This window comes from Schistocerca nitens, chromosome 1, assembly GCF_023898315.1.
Source record: "Schistocerca nitens isolate TAMUIC-IGC-003100 chromosome 1, iqSchNite1.1, whole genome shotgun sequence".
Taxonomy (NCBI): Eukaryota; Metazoa; Arthropoda; class Insecta; order Orthoptera; family Acrididae; genus Schistocerca; species Schistocerca nitens.
Genome location: NC_064614.1, coordinates 232,630,468 through 232,647,936, shown reverse-complemented (window position 1 = coordinate 232,647,936; position 17,469 = coordinate 232,630,468). Strand labels below are relative to the sequence as shown.

The 17,469-nt window shown below is 47.2% G+C and overlaps 1 protein-coding gene across 2 annotated transcripts in view; it reads left to right on the top strand.

Moving 5' to 3' along the window:
- The window catches only part of LOC126246235 (mitogen-activated protein kinase kinase kinase 4), a 217,245-nt gene that overhangs the window by 58,246 nt on the left and 141,530 nt on the right, over positions 1-17,469 (top strand). For both annotated transcript variants that reach the window (XM_049948380.1, XM_049948379.1), the window contains exons 8-9: positions 2,360-2,550; positions 2,737-3,115. In XM_049948380.1, coding sequence (XP_049804337.1) covers positions 2,360-2,550; positions 2,737-3,115 — 570 coding nt within the window. The remainder of the gene's footprint in view (positions 1-2,359; positions 2,551-2,736; positions 3,116-17,469) is intronic.

Here is a 17,469-nt window from a genome sequence, read left to right as displayed (position 1 = left end):
TCCCATACATCCACCTACCACCACCTACTTCAGTCCGGTCACTAACATTACCTATCACATCAAAGGCAGTGCTACCTGTGAAACCAGTCATGTGATCTACAAGCTAATCTGCAACCACTGTGCTGCATTCTATGTAGGCATGTAGGCATGTAGGCATGACAACCAACAAGCTGTCTGCCCGCATGAACGGCCACCGACAAACTGTGGCCAAAAAACAAGTGGACCACCCTGTAGGTGAACACGCTGCCGAACATGATCCCCTCATCTCAATGACTGCTTCACAGCCTGTGCCATATGGATCCTTCTCACCAACACCAGCTTTTCTGAATTGCGCAGGTGGGAACTTTCCCTGCAATACATCCTATGTTCCCGTAACCCTCCTGGCCTCAACCTTTGTTAGTCACTGTCCTCACCTGTCCAGCCCCCTCCCTGTTCCCATTCCAGCACTACACAGCCGTCATTTCACCTCCACACCCAGTCTTTTAATTTCTTTTATTTTTATTTTTGTTTCTCTCCTTTTCGCTACTTACCCCCTCCCCCCTCCGCACCTTTTCTCCTACCCTCCGTCTAAACTGCAACACTTAACTGTCTGCCACTCCCACCATACTATCCCTCCCCCTCCCTGCCCCAGTCTCCTCCTTACCCCCACCCAGTCGCCACTCCCATCATGTGCTGGTGCTGCTGCTCGCAGTGCAGTTTCAGCTGTCTGAGACTGCAGATGTGTGTGCAAGTTGCACACACGCGCGCACGCAGGGGGGCGCGCGCGCGTGAGCACACGCGTGCGCTACGCGTGCGCACGCAGGGGCGCGCGCGTGCTTGCGTGCACGTGCGTGCATGTGTGTGTGTGTCTACTGCTGACAGAGGCCTTAATGGCCAAAAGCTATGATTGTGTGAATTTTTTTATTGTGCATATCGCGGCTCAGCATCTCCGCTCTATGGTGAGTAGCAACTTCCATTTTTGATATAGTCCATCTAAATTTGGTTTCTTATTAAACTGGTTGTTGGGTATTGGGCTTAATGCCCTGAACTGTAATTCTTGTTCTTGTTTTGGATACAGTGATTGTAGGCAGTAAGGGAGGTGTGAAATCTTTTTATTTACTGAATCTCTTGAAGTAAAATAAAAAGGTGTCAGCTGGTGAACGAGGTAACCATTTAGTGGGCTCAGTGTGACATTTCCACTGACTGGGGAATTGCCCAGAAAGGAAATAACAGACCTTTTAAAGTTACTGCTGCAGTATGCTGTCTTGATGGATGTGTGTGTGTATATAGCATTCTTGATCATTCCCATCAGTCTGTGAATTAAAATGTTTTTCAGCTTATCGAGATAAACTAAATTGTTGACTTACCTTGGGAAAGAAGTAATCATTAACTTAACTATTGATTGTGGCACAAACGAACTGAACAGCTGCTGTTGACGAAACATTTACACCATTCATACATCAGTACCATGTGAGGTATAAGATTTCTGTTTGTTTTATGACTTTGAGAAAGCATATGATGCTCGATGAAAATACAACACACTTCATCTATTTCATGAAAGGGGCTTATGGTGATGTCTGCCTATTCGTATTCATTCTTTACTTTGGAATTTGTACTTCTGCTATGGTATTGGCAATGCTTTGTCGAACCACTTTGTTGAGGAGAATGAAGTTTTGTAAGGTAGTGGACAAACAAGGAAACTTCAGCAACTTGACCTCATATTTTAAGGACAATATATCAGCGCCAGCAGTCAATTCCTCTTGAAAAATAATGAAAACAATCTTTGCTTTATTTGAACTGACAACCAACCACTGTATACACCTTTTCAGCCAATTAGTCAAAATAATGAAGTACTAACTTGCTTATACATAGGGTACTGCTTTTACAGCTAGTGCTTCACTCTTTATCAGAAAGAATCATCAGAGTGTGATGAAGGTTTGTCAACTGTAACAGCGCATCACATTTTAACAACTGTGGTCTGTATGCTGATCAGAAGCCATTAAATGGTTTGACTGGAAATTTGATCACTTTATTAAAGAAAGAATTACTAATTATGCTGTTGACAACAAATGCATTGCATCATAACCGCCTGATCAGTAGGACTTTGACATATATGTAACTTTTAATTTTCATGTTTCATCAGTGTTTAACTTTATCCTTTTTACTTTACTATTTTTTTTTTTTTAAATACTTCGACAAGCAGTTCTTATTGGGTTGGCATTAATAACACCACTGAGTTTTCTAAAACAAACAGGAAGCACATTACAACAACTACTACTGAAACTACTTCTAGTGGTTAATGATTTCTCTCGATAGAATGTAGCCTGATAGTTGATGATATTTTCCCCATGCATTTATATTACTTTTTTTCTTTTTGCAGGCCATGTGTCTTTGGTACAACATGACTAAACATCAGCGTCTAGTATTAATAATTCTGGGCAAACTGTTGTTACGATTAGAGTCCAAAGGCATAAACTGGCCTCATGTTGGTGAAGATGATAATACATCAGGCATAGCTACTGACACATCTGCAAGTGAAGAGCCCAGCACCTCACAAGAGCAAAATACTAGGTAATTCTGATTATTATTATTGTTTTTTGTTATTATTTAGTGTTGTTTTTATTATTTTGACTTCAAATTTTTATGCTAGAAGGTTTTAATATTCACAGAACTTTTTACTATGGTAATCTTTAGTAACCAGTAGATATAGTGCTCATTTTATTAAATACACTTGTTAGTCTGGGCTGTGTTTTGCAGGTCCACATCACCTCCAAGGAAGGTGATCCCCAAGAACAAAAACAGGATTCAATTTGATGCCGAAACTAGCAGTCCATCAGATTCAAATAATTCAAATATATCATCTCATGGTTCAACAAACTCGTGTGATGAGGAGGAAAATGTAATGGAATATTATTCAAGTTCAATTAACAAATCGTATCCTGCGACACACAGCAAAAAACCGTCGCCAATAAATCCATACCGTAAATACATTGAAGACATGTTGAAGACAAAAGGTCTGAGAAAATCCTTAAATTTTGTGGAAAAATTGCATCGGCATATCCTCATCAAATCAAAAGCAACACTTTGCAAACCAGTTGAAAGAGATAAGAAACATGAAGTAGAGTCACAAGATAAGGTAGTTTAATATGTTATTATCTTTTTCTTTTTGCATTTGTGTTACACGATAGCGTATAATCATATGCATCTTTCTTCATTTGTGTTACACGTAAGCATACAATCATATGCAAGAGCTTTCTATTTTTGGAATACACTCCTGGAAATGGAAAAAAGAACACATTGACACCGGTGTGTCAGACCCACCATACTTGCTCCGGACACTGCGAGAGGGCTGTACAGGCAATGATCACACGCACGGCACAGCGGACACACCAGGAACCGCGGTGTTGGCCGTCGAATGGCGCTAGCTGCGCAGCATTTGTGCACCGCCGCCGTCAGTGTCAGCCAGTTTGCCGTGGCATACGGAGCTCCATTGCAGTCTTTAACACTGGTAGCATGCCGCGACAGCGTGGACGTGAACCGTATGTGCAGTTGACGGACTTTGAGCGAGGGCGTATAGTGGGCATGCGGGAGGCCGGGTGGACGTACCTCCGAATTGCTCAACACGTGGGGCGTGAGGTCTCCACAGTACATCGATGTTGTCGCCAGTGGTCGGCGGAAGGTGCACGTGCCCGTCGACCTGGGACCGGACCGCAGCGACGCACGGATGCACGCCAAGACCGTAGGATCCTACGCAGTGCCGTAGGGGACCGCACCGCCACTTCCCAGCAAATTAGGGACACTGTTGCTCCTGGGGTATCGGCGAGGACCATTCGCAACCGTCTCCATGAAGCTGGGCTACGGTCCCGCACACCGTTAGGCCGTCTTCCGCTCACGCCCCAACATCGTGCAGCCTGCCTCCAGTGGTGTCGCGACAGGCGTGAATGGAGGGACGAATGGAGACGTGTCGTCTTCAGCGATGAGAGTCGCTTCTGCCTTGGTGCCAATGATGGTCGTATGCGTGTTTGGCGCCGTGCAGGTGAGCGCCACAATCAGGACTGCATACGACCGAGGCACACAGGGCCAACACCCGGCATCATGGTGTGGGGAGCGATCTCCTACACTGGCCGTACACCACTGGTGATCGTCGAGGGGACACTGAATAGTGCACGGTACATCCAAACCGTCATTGTACCCATCGTTCTACCATTCCTAGACCGGCAAGGGAACTTGCTGTTCCAACAGGACAATGCACGTCCGCATGTATCCCGTGCCACCCAACGTGCTCTAGAAGGTGTAAGTCAACTACCCTGGCCAGCAAGATCTCCGGATCTGTCCCCCATTGAGCATGTTTGGGACTAGATGAAGCGTCGTCTCATGCGGTCTGCACGTCCAGCACGAACGCTGGTCCAACTGAGGCACCAGGTGGAAATGGCATGGCAAGCCGTTCCACAGGACTACATCCAGCATCTCAACGATCGTCTCCATGGGAGAATAGCAGCCTGCATTGCTGCGAAAGGTGGATATACACTGTACTAGTGCCGACATTGTGCATGCTCTGTTGCCTGTGTCTATGTGCCTGTGGTTCTGTCAGTGTGATCATGTGATGTATCTGACCCCAGGAATGTGTCAATAAAGTTTCCCCTTCCTGGGACAATGAATTCACGGTGTTCTTATTTCAATTTCCAGGAGTGTATTTGCATTGTGAATAGGATATGATGCAACTGTGTAAGTGCTCTTGAACAAAGGAAATGAATAATTTATGCAGTAGTCAGAAATAAGGAGGGTATGAAAATTTGAAACAGACGTAAGTGCAACATATCCATGACATATTAATTATAAAAAATGTGGTTAATAATAAAATAGAAAAAGACCAACTAAATCTTGATCTTCAGGGCAAAACATTTCTTCTTTGGTATGTAATAAGAAAAGCGATAAGTGAGAGATGTGTGACAGTGAGATGGAGTGACTTACAATTAATCTGCACCCTTTCAATGATACGCCAAATAAATTGCAAATATTGTTAATTTTGTTATATACAGTGTTTCTTCGTGTACACTGCCAGCCAATAAAATTGTAACAGCATGAAGGCAACATCTAACAAATGACACAGTGGCATGATGTGTCAGGATATGCAAATGATTAAAACATTTCAGCACAAGCCACATGAAGTAAGCAGGAATAATGTTATCTGTACATTGGGATTTCTCTTTCAGAAATCACGTTTGAGTATTGGTTGTTGGTGAGAATGTTGTGTTATGCTCTATGTAAGAAGGAGAAACATCTGTCAACATGTACCGTTTTGATATGGGCAGGATTGTGGCGTGTATACCTTGATCAGGAAATGAGCTTGGTGGAGCAAGACAAGTACGCACACAACAGTGTGATGCTGTCTGGAGCTCAACAGCCTGTTAACATGGCAACCATTCTTGCAGCTTCCCTGGACATGGCAGCAGAGAAAGGAGTTAGTCCCAGTTCTGCATAAAGCATCACAGTGTCTGTATCTTTTTGTGGAGCATCCGAAGAGAACAAATGTTGTCAGATTGAACTTCGTGATATGTGCCTAATACTTTGCGATTGTATCAGGCGGCACTAGATACACAACTCATATCACCTCAGGTTTGCATAGCTGCTAATTTGAACAGCAGATGTTAAATTTCTGATGTCTTAAGGCCTGTGGGTGTCTCCCCTTGTAGAAGGCTTTGTGGCATATCTTTCAACAAGCAAAAGCAAGACTGCGTGATGCCTGTGCCATCTGGACCTACCTTGCCAGCACATTCTCCAGATCTCTCTCCTATTAAAAACGTATGGTCATGCATTGCTGAGAGACTGACATATATCACCACTTGCCGACCTCTGTGATTGATGAACTCTGGTGGAATGTTGAGCAGTATGGAATGTCATACATGTCTGTATCTTTCTTTCAAGCTCAGATCGACTCACGCCTTTTACGAACTATTTTTGCTGCCAGAAGAGGCAGCTCGGTATCCTACATTTTACACCTGTATATCCTCAAATCACCTATAAATGTAATCATGTATTCTTCATGCCATACTGTATTCACACAGTATGTAAAATTTTGTTATTTTCCATCGTATCTGGTGTTGGAACTTTAATAAGCAGCAGTGTGGATTCCTTGTTTTCACACTGATTTTCTTTCAGTCTGTCTTGCTGTGTATGTATCCCTTGGCTCAATATTCTTGGTGACTACTTCATTTACTTACTGATGTTTTTTATTTTAACAAACTCATCCCATTCTTTTGCCAAATTAATGCGCTTTTATTTGAAAGCTTTCATTTAAGATGATTAACTGAGTTAGACTGTGTCTACTACTACTTACTACTACTACTAGATAAAAGGAAGAAATCATTTCTCAAACTTTAGTGATGTGGGGCTACCAAATTATATAGGGAGCGGAAGAGGTAGACATTGATGAATGGAGATTTTGGCTTTGGGGTTTGTAGGAACATAGTTAAGGTAGAGTACTAATGTGACTTATGAAATAGCACTTTTGTGGTACAAAATAAATTTGTAATGTTTTCAGTTATGTTGTTCCAAAACCCTTAGTATTTCTTGTTTCACCAGCTATTGGTGGCCCTTAAAAATTGCATACTTTCATCGAAAAAGTCTGTAGTTAGTGAAATAACATGGTAGATAATGAAATTTTGCATAAGACCCTTACAGCAAAATACTGTCCTCTTTGCATCCTATCATTTGCCAAAATCTCATTTCGATATCTGAAAAAAATTTATGAAATATGAGGAATGCTTTGGATATTTCACTCTGGCTTTATAACTGGCACGCCGCAATCACAAATGAGTGTGCTACGTCAGATCAAATTTCTCAAGATTGGTGGGAGGGAGACCTCCACCCAAGTCTAATGAAAAATTCAATACATTAGCTAAATTCCATATGCTGCTAAATATTATGTAGTATGCACCAAACACAAAATCGTAGCGACATCTGCTTTTCATTGCAAACTTTTTCATATTCATGCAGTGTCTTACTTTCACTTAAATATCACAATAACTGTGACCATTAACGTGATGATGGGCATGTCATCATCAACCTGACATATAAAGCTATAAGTAAAGCAAAATGAATTTTCTTTACCGAATAATTTCTGTAAAATCATTTGAGAAAGATTGCAGGCCTGCATCTAGATTCTATAATCGCCGAACGGCCGAAAGGTTTCAGACACTGTCAGCCTCCCCTTCCGAACAAACAAACGAATGAACTCACCCAGCACTTTGGACGAAAATTGGTCTCTGCGCATTAGCCATCGTATCGTGCATGAGCTATAGTGGAGGTGGTCTGTTTGTCACAGTAGACAAGAAACTCAAATTCACTGAGATAGAAATGGAAACTGTATGCAAGATTGCTTGGGCAAGGCTCTGTATAATGGACATACAATTATAAGTGGATCTTTCTATCAGCCACCAGACCCAAGCACAATTATTAGACAGTGTACAAGTTCCCCAGTTGTACTTCCAGCATTGGAGGTGACTGTAATCATAGAGTAATCATTTGTTGTGGTTACAGTTTTGTAGGTGATGTATGTGACAATACATTCTGCAAAACATTGCTAAATGTGTTCTCTGAAAACTACTTAAGATGGATAGTTCAGAAACCTGCTCACGATAGAAATAAATAGGATCTAAAGAGGTAGACATTACATCTTTGAGGATGCTCACATTGAAACTGTTATCAGTAACTGTGATTTAGTTTTAGCAACAGTGACTACCAAAGTACAAAGAGCAGCTAAAACAGAAAGATTTATATGTTCAGCAGACTAGATAAAGATGCAGTAATGTCATACTTTGATGAGGAATTTCATTTAGTTCAACAGAGGGAAATATAGAGGAACTGTGGATCAATTTAAAAGAATAGTTGAATATGCAGTATATAGATATGTACCAAATAGAACAGTTCATTACTGATTGTACTGCTCAGGGTTTCCAGTCACTGTAAAGAAACTTCTAAAGAAACAGAGACTACAGCATGATAAGTGTAATATAAAGCATAGAGTTATAGGTAGGGAGATCTGAATGAAATGTGTTTTGCTGTCAAAAGGGTAGTGGAGAAGAATGCAATGACTACTGTAGCAAAATATTATTTAAAGATCTCTCACAGCACCCAAGGAAATTACATTCATATGTTAGGGCAGGTAGTGACACCAAAGTAGTTGTTCATACATTTGTGGACAAGACAGGCAACTGGAATTGAGAGTGGCAAAGCAAAAGCAAAAACACCTTAAATGTGTTTCCAAATGTTCGTTTATGAAGGAAAATCCAGGAGTATTGTTCCCATTTAATTCTTGCTCTAGTTGAGCAAAATAGATATTAGTGTCAGTGGGGTTGAGAACAGCTTGAAATCATTTAAATTAAATAAAGCTCTGGGGTTCGATGAAAACCAGTTTCTACACCAAATTTTCAGATGAATTAGCTACTCTTTTAACCATAAGATACTGTAGGTCCCTAGAACAAAAGACAGTGCCTTGTGATTGGAAGAAAGCATAGATCACATACTACTGCACAAGAAAGGTAGCAGAAGTAATTCACAATACTGTCATCCAATATTCTTGATATCCATTTGTTGCAGAATCTTGTAACATATTGTGAGCTTAGATGTAATGAGTCACCTGAAAACCATGGATTAAGGCAGTCTCATAGATGTTATATTTCTTGACTTCCAAAAAGCCTCCGACTCATTACCACACCTACGTTTATTACCAGATGTATGATCATATGAGGTATCAAGTGAAATTTGTGGCTACTTTTGACGATTTGTTGGTGGAAGGAATGCAGCGTGGTATCTTGGATGGATGGTTATTGACAGGTGAAGAAATAAGTTAAGACAAGCCGAATGGAAGTGTGCTGGGACTGTTTGTGTACATATTGTATATTAATGACCTTTCAGAAAACAGTGATAGTAACCTCAGATGTTGCAGTTTTCTATAATGAAATACTGTTCAAAGAAAACTACATATGTTCAGTCACGTCTTGGACAAGATTTCAGTGTGGCGTAAAGATTGGCAGCCTGCTTTAAATGTTAATAAATGTGAAACTTTGTACTTTTCAAAATGAAAAACATAGTATCCTATTGCTATAAAATCTGCAAGAGTCACATAGGCTTGTTAGTATGGCAGAGTTAGATCTGTTGGCAGAAAACTAGGAAATACAGTCAGTCTCTGAAGGAAATTGGTTTCAAAATATTCATGTGACTCATCCTACAATATTGCTCACAGGTGCGGGACCTGTATCTAATTGGTCTAGCATGGATATTGGATGTACACAAAGAAGTGCAGTAAGAATAGTCATGTGTTTGTTTGACACACCTAAGAGTGTCACAGAGATGCTAAGAAACTCGAACTGGCAGGCTCTTCCAGATAGATGCAAATTGTCTCATGAAAGCCTACTTACATAGTTTCAAGAGCCAGTATTAAATGATGAATCTAGGAATATAATATGGCCCCCTACTTATCACCGTCGTAGGGATTGCAAAGGTAAGATTAGACGATTTATCACGGTGCACCCAATGGAGTTTAATCATTCTTTCCGCTGTCCTCATGTGAATGGAAAGGGAAAAGGCTCTAATAAGTGCTATTGTACAAAGTACCCTTCCATGATTTAAAAGCGAGCGAGGTGGTGCCATGGTTAGCACACTGTACTTGCATTCGAGACAAAAATGGTTCAAACCTGTATCCGGTCATCCTGATTTAGGTTTTCCATGTTTTCCTAAGACAACTTCAGGCAAATGCTGGGATGGTTCCTTTGGAAGGGCATTGCCAATTTCCTTCCGTAATCTGAGTTTGTGCTTCATATCCAATGACCTCGTTGTTGACGGACATTAAATACTAATCTCCTCGTCCTACTCTTTCTCCTCCTCCATGATTTAACAGTTGTTTCCAGGGTATGGATGTAGATGTATTAATGATCACATGGCAAAGATCCTGGTATGTATACCTCGAATAGCAAGCATCTGCGATATAGATATTCTGAAGTGTTGCATAACCCTTAAGTGAAATGTTGAAAGTTCAGCAGCATAATACATTGAAAGAGAACTGTGAAGTTATAACAGTTGCTTCTTTTGAAAACTTTCATAATTGTTTGTTACAAAGTTAATTGTTTTTTAAATGAATAGATTTAATAGCTCAAACAATGGAAAATCCTGGATGGAATGTAACAATGTTATTAAAAATAAAGTTGCTAGTCACCATATAGTGGAGATGCTGAGTCGCAGAGAGGCACAAAAAAAAAAGTCACAAATTAGCTTTCGGCCAGTATGACCTTCATCGAACATGGACGACACACACACACACACACACACACACACACACACACACACGACTGCAGTCTCTGGCAACTTGGCAACTGAAGCCACACTGCAAGCAGCAGCACCAGTGCATTATGGGAGATGTGACTGGGTGGGGGTAAGGAGGAGGCTGGGGTAGGGAGGATGAGGGATAGCAGGTTGGGGTGCGGGACAGTGAAGTGCTGCTGGGGAGCACCTGTTCCATATCAAGAAGTCCCTTCCATGCAGCCTAGCCAATCGTGGATGTTGCATCTGCAGTGACGAGAGGTCCCTCTTGAGATATACCGAGGGTCACACTGGAGCCATTACAGATTGTAGTTATCCTCCCAACCTTGTACAAAAACAAATCTCTCGTGCTGTATCCTCCCAGTCTCTCACCACCTCCCAAAGTCTCATCGTCTGGCCACAGAGCAGCATTCCCCTCGTAACTCGGTACCACCCAGGACTAGAGCAGCTGAATTACAAGCTCCGCTAGGGTTTTGACTACCTCTCGTTGTGCCCTGAAATGAGAAATGTCTTGTCCACTATCCTTTCCATCCATCCCACAATGGTATTCTGCAGTCCACCGAACCTGCACAACATACTCCTCCATTCCTACACAACCCTTGCTCCCAACCCCTTACCTCATGGCTCATATCCCTGTAACAGACCTAGATGCAAGACCTGTCCCATACATCCTCCCACCACCACCACCTACTCCAGTCCAGTCACAAACATCACCTATCCCATCAAAGGCAGGGCTAGCTGTGAAACGAGTCATGTGATCTACTAGCTCAGCTGCAACCACTGTGCTGCATTTTATGTGGGCATGACAACCAACAAGCTGTCTGTCCACATGAATGGCCACCTACAAACTGTGGCCAATAAACAAGTGGACAACCCTGTTGCAGAGCACGCTGCTCAACGTAACATCCTTCATTTCAATGTCAGCTTCACAGCCTGTGCCATATGGGTCCTTCCCACCAACACCATCTTTTCTGAATTGCACAGATGGGAACTTCCATTGCGGTGTATCCTATGTTCCCATAACCCTCCTGGCCTCAACCTTTGTTAGCCGTTGTCCTCAATCATCATTCAACCCCTTCCCAGTTACCATTCCAGCAATACAGACCTCATTCCACAATACCATCTGCCCCGTCTAACCTCCCAACTGTTCATAGCTGCCCTACCCTCTCTCCACCGCATCACTGCACGCTCCCCAGCAGAACTTCACTGCCTCCCCCCCCCCCCCCACTATCCCTTCCCCCCTGCCTCAGCCTCCTCCTTACCCCCACCCAGTCGGCACTCCAGTCATGCACTGGTGTTGTTGCTCACAGTGTGGCTTCAGTTGCCAGAGACTGCAGCCATGTGTGTGTGTGTGTGTGTGTGTGTGTGTGGTCTTATTTTTGATTAAGGCCGGACTGGCCAAAAGCTAATTTGTGACAGTCGTTTTGTTGTGCCTATCTGCAACTCAGCATCTCCACTATATGGTGAGTAGCAGCTTTCTTTTTCATTAGATTTAATAGATTTAATATGTAGTTTGTTTTTTCCAATAATGGAAATTAATTAAATATGCAATGACAATAAAGTAATGTATTTCATAGATATATATTTTTATTGGAAATATAACTCTGAAATCAATTAAAAAATGCACTTGAGAAACAAGCTTTCAGAAAATAACATTGTAATTGACTAAAAATAACACCAAAATAGGCCAATAAATAGAAAATATCCTGCCTTTAATCGTGAGGAAATATAAGAGGGTTGTTCAATAAGTAATGCAACACTTTTTTTCCCCAGCCTATTTTGGTTGAAAAAACGTGGAACTATCTGTAAGACACCAGGAAATGTTCCCACTTCAGTCCCTGTAGTTACATGAACTTCTGATAGGTGGTGGCACCATACGAAGCCTTCAGAGTGGCCTCTTTAATGGTGGTGCATTTCAAGCAGAGAGCTGTCATTGGGTTTCATTTGACAAGAAACAAGAGCATCGCAGATATTCATAAGCACTTGCAGAATTTCTATGGAAGCCTGGCAGTGAACAAAATCATGGTGAGTCATTGGGTGAAGTGTCGTCGTCACAACAAGGTCGCGGAAACCTGTATGATCTCCTGCATTCCAGCCAGCTGTACACAGCTCTGACTCCTGCTGTGCTGGAATATGCAAACACTCTCATTTGATGTGATCAGTGGATCACAATCAAACACCTCGCTGCTCAGCTCCGTCGGTAGTGTTGACACACACATCCACCAGTGTGGATATTCAAATGTATGTACCCACTGGTCCCTCACTGCCTAACAGAAGACCACAAAGAGTAATGAAAGACTGTCTTTTCAGAGTTGCTTCCACATTGCGGGATTGAGCTTGACAATTTATTGTTGAACCTCGGTCACAGGTGATGAAACATCTAATCAGAAACAAAACAGCAATTTGTGGAGTGACACCACACCACCTCTCTTCTGAAGAAAATGTTTAAAGCCACATCCTCAGCTGGTAAAGTCATGACGGTAGTCTTCTGGGGCACTGAAGGGGATATTCTGTTTTATGGTCTCCCTCATGTGCAATAATCTTATTGTGTTACCCTCAGGAATCTGAAGAAACAATGTTAGCACATGTTTTGCACAAAAATGCAAATGAACTACTCCTCCCCCCTCCTGCCCTTCTCCCCCTCCTCCTCACCCTCCCCCTCCTCCTCCCCCTCCTCCTCCCCCTCCTCCACGCCCTCCCCCTCCCCCTCCTCCTCCCCCTCCTCCCCGCTCCCCTCATCCTCTCCCCTCCCCCTCCCTCCTCCTCTCCCCTCCTCCTCGTCCCTAGTTTTCTCCCCTCCTCTCCCCGCCCGTCCTCCTCTCCCCTCCTCCTCCTCTTCTCGCCTCCTCCTCTCCCCGCCCCTCCTCCTCTCCCTTCCCCTTCTCTCCCCTCCTCCTATCCCCTCCTCTCCCCACCCCGCCTCTCCCCTGCCCTTCCCGTCCCCTCCCCTCCTCCCACCTCCCCTCCTCCTCTCCTATCCCCTCCTCCTCTCCTATCCCTTCCTCATCTCCCATCCCCTCCTCCTCTCACATCCCCTTCTCCTCCCCCATCACCTCCTCTCCCCTACACCTCTCCCCTCCCCGTCCCCTCCATCCCCTCCTCCGCCCCCTCCCCTCCTCCTCTCCCCTCCCCACCCCTCCTTCCCTCCTCCGCTCCCCTCCCCCCACCTCTCCCCCACCTCTCCCCTCCACCTCTCCCTGCCCCTCCACCTCTCCCCGCCCCTCCACCTCTTCCCGCCCCTCCACCTCTTCCCGCCCCTCCACCTCTCCCCGCCCCTCCACCTCTCCCCGCCCCTCCACATCTCCCACCCCTCCACCTTTCCCCTTCCCTCCACCTCTCCCCGCCCCTCCACCTCTCCCCTCCCCTCCACCTTTCCCCTCCCCTCCACCTTTCCCCTCCCCTCCACCTTTCCCCTCCACCTTTCCCCTCCACCTTTCCCCTCCACCTTTCCCCTCCCCTCCCATCCCCTCCTCCTTTCCCCTCCCCTCCACCTTTCCCCTCCTCTCCACCTTTCCCCTCCCCTCCACCTTTCCCCTCCCCTCCCCTCCACCTTTCCCCTCCCCTCCACCTCTCCCCTCCCCTCCACATCTCCCCTCCCCACCATCTCTTCCCCCTCCCCCTCTTCCCCCTCCTCTCCCTCCCTCTATACCACTCCTCCTCTCCCTCCCCTCCTCCTGCTCTCCCTCCCCCCTTCTCCCCCCTCCTCCTCCCTCTCCCCCTCCTCTCCCTCCCCACTTCTCACTCCCCCTCCTCTCCCTCCCCACTTCTCACTCCCCTCCTCTTCTCCCTCCCCACTTCTCACTCCCCCTCCTCTTCTCCCTCCCCCTCCTCCTCCCTCTCCCCCTTCTCCTCTCCCCCTCTCCCTCCCCCTTCTCCTCTCCCTCCCCCCTTCTCCTTTCCCCCCCCTTCTCCTCTCCCTCCCCCTCCTACTATCTCCCTCCCCCCTTCTCCTTTCCCTCCCCCTTCTCCTCTCCCTCCCCCTCCTACTATCTCCCCCTCTCCCTCCCCCCTCCTCCTCTCCCCCTCTCCCTCCCCCCTCCTCCTCTCCCCTCTCCCTCCCCCTCCTCCTCTCCCCCCTCTCCCTCCCCCTCCTCATCTCTCCCCCTCACCCCCTCCTTCCCCTCTTCATCTCCCTCCCCTCCTCTTCCTCTCTCTCCCTCCCCCTCCTCCTCTCCCCTCCTCCTCTCTCCCCCTCCCCCTCCTCCTCTCCCTCCTCCTCTCTCCCCCTGTCGCCCCCCCTCCTCTCTCCCTCCCCCCTCCTCTCTCCCCCTCTCCCTCCCCTCCACTCTCCCCTCTCCCTCCCCCCTCTCCCTCCCCCCTCCTCTCTCCCCCTCTCCATCCCCCTCCTCACCCCCTCTCCCTCCCCCCTCCTCTCACCCCTCTCCCTCCCCCCTCCCCCTTTCCCACCCCCTCCTCTCCCCCTCCCTCTCCCTCACCCCTCCTCTCTCCCCCTCTCCCTCCCCCTCCTCCCTCCCCCTCCTCCCTCCCCCTTTCCCCCCTCCTCCCTCCCCTCCTCCTCATCTCCCTCCCCCTCCTCCTCCCTCCCCTCCTCCTCCTCCCCCTCCTCCTCCCTCCCCTCCTCCTCCCTCCCCCTCCTCCTCTCCCTCCCCCTCCTCATCTCCCTCCCCTCTCCTCTCTCCCTCCCCTCCTCCTCTCCCTCCCCCTCCTCCTCTCCCTCCCCCTCCCCCTCCCCCTCCCCCTCCTCCTCTCCCTCCCCCTCCTCCTCTCCCTCCTCCTCTCCCTCCCCCTCTCTCTTCCCCTCTCTCTCCCCCTCCTCCTCTCCCTCCCCCTCTCTCCCCCTCCTCCTCTCCCTCCCCCTCTCTCCTCCTCCTCTCCCTCCCCATCTCTTCCCCTCTCCCACCCCCCTCTTCCCTCTCCCTCCCCCTCTCTCCCCCTCTCCCTCCCCCTCTCTCTTCCCCTCTCCCTCTCTCTCCCCCTCTCCCTCCCCCTCCTTCTCCTCCTCTCTCTCCCCCGCTCCCTCCCCCTCCTCTCCCTCCCCCTCCTCTCCCTCTCCCTCCCCCTCCTCTCTCTCCCCTCTCCCTCCCCCTCCTCTCTCTCCCCCTCTCCCTCCCCCTCCTCTCTCTCCCTCCCCCTCCTCTCTCTCCCCCTCTCCCTCCCCCTCCTCTCTCTCCCTCCCCTCCTCTCTCCCCCTCTCCCCCCCTCTCCCTCCCCCTCTCCCTCCCCCTCTCCCTCCCCCTCTCCCTCCCCCTCTCCCTCCCCCTCTCCCTCCGCCTCCTCCTACGCCTCCCCCCTCCTCCTCCCACTCCTCCTCCTCCTCCCGCTCCTCCTCCTCCTCCTTCTCCCACTCCTCCTTCTCCCACTCCTCCTCCTCCCCCGCCTCCTCCTCCCCCGCCTTCTCCCGCTTCTCCTCCCCCGCCTTCTCCCGCTCTCCTCCCCCGCCTTCTCCCGCTCTCCTCCCCCGCCTTCTCCCGCTCCTCCTCCCCCGCCTTCTCCCGCTCTCCTCCCCCGCCTCCTCCCGCTCCTCCTCCCCCGCCTCCTCCCACTCCTCCTCCCCCGCCTCCTCCCGCTCCTCCTCCCCCGCCTCCTCCCGCTCCTCCTCCCCGCCTCCTCCCGCTCCTCCTCCCCCGCCTCCTCCCGCTCCTCCTCCCCCGCCTCCTCCCGCTCCTCCTCCCCCGCCTCCTCCCGCTCCTCCTCCCCCGCCTCCTCCCGCTCCTCCTCCCCGCCTCCTCCCGCTCCTCCTCCCCCGCCTCCTCCCGCTCCTCCTCCCCCGCCTCCTCCCGCTCCTCCTCCCCCGCCTCCTCCCGCTCCTCCCCCGCCTCCTCCCCCTCCTCCTCCCCCCATCCCCTCCTCCTCCTCCCCCCTCCTCTTCCCCCTCCCCCCTCCCCCTCCCCCTCCTTCTCCCCCTCCTCCTCCTCTCCCGTGACAATGCATGTTCTAACACATGTCTGTGCACCCAAGAGAAGCTCACAAAACTGCATTGGACCATTCTTCCTCATCTACCCTACAGCCCGGATCTCTTGCCTTCTGACTTCCATCAGTGTGGCCCAACGGAGGATGCGCTCTATGGGAAGCAGTACATGGACGATGGGGACGCTATGGATGCAGGAAGACGTTGCTCTGATGTTGACCAGTAGAGTGGTATCATGCAGGCATAAAGGACCTCCACCATAGATTATGGTGAAAAATGGTGTTTTGTAGCTAAAAGAGTGGGGAATAATGTGATATATGGAATCCTGAATAAAACCAACCAGCTTTCAGTAAAAGTGTATGCCCTTGTTTTTCATCAAGTACTATCTGTTTTCTCATGTTACAAACCAACTTTATTTCTATGCCTCATTTCTCCATATGTACAACTGATTCTTTATGCCCGGGAATGAAGTGACACTAATGTACACACCCACTTGCAGTTTAAAATCGCAACAAAACTTTTTTTTATCCCTCCACTGTTTGGCTATTTTTTCCCTTGAGTTGCAGGACTCCATTAGTCGCCTTTTTTCTGGATATACAATTTGGGGAGGTAATTGCAAAAAGTTCATGCTTTAACAGTAAAAGCAATTCACCAGTAATATTACATTGATTTTAGTTTATTTAAAAGCAAAAGGAACGTTAAAATTTAAGGAGAACTGAGCCACTAAAAATAGTAACATTTTTGCTCAATGCTAATAAAGTTTCCTTAATCTTACATATAATAGACTAACCATTGGGAGGAGGAAGGGAGAGGAGGTTTCTAGGATTGGGTGTAAAACTTAAGTAGAGTTCTGTGTCTAGAGTCACATATTAGGATAAGACGGGGGGGGGGGGGGGGGGGGGGGGGGGTTGGAATCAAGAGCTAAATATCAGTATAAAATGATAGTCAAAGATGTGAGAAGTTGGAATTGCTAATGAACGTAAAGTGGAAGAAGTAAAAACTGGTAAAGGAAATGTAGGCGAAGAGTGTGTGTGTGTGTGTGTGTGTGTGTGTGTGTGTGTGTGTGTGTGTGTGTTGGGGGAGGGGGGGAGCACTTAAGAGCTTTCACATCTGTATCAAGAATTGACACAAATAATTTCATACATTAACTGAGAAATTGTCTGTAGACAGGGACAGGAAAAAATTGTTTTATTGTATGAACAATTTTGGTGTTATTTTATTACAGTTATGTTGTTACTTTTTATCAATTTTGGTATTCTTTTCTTATGACTTATTTTTGAAGCACTGTATATTGCTATTTTGTC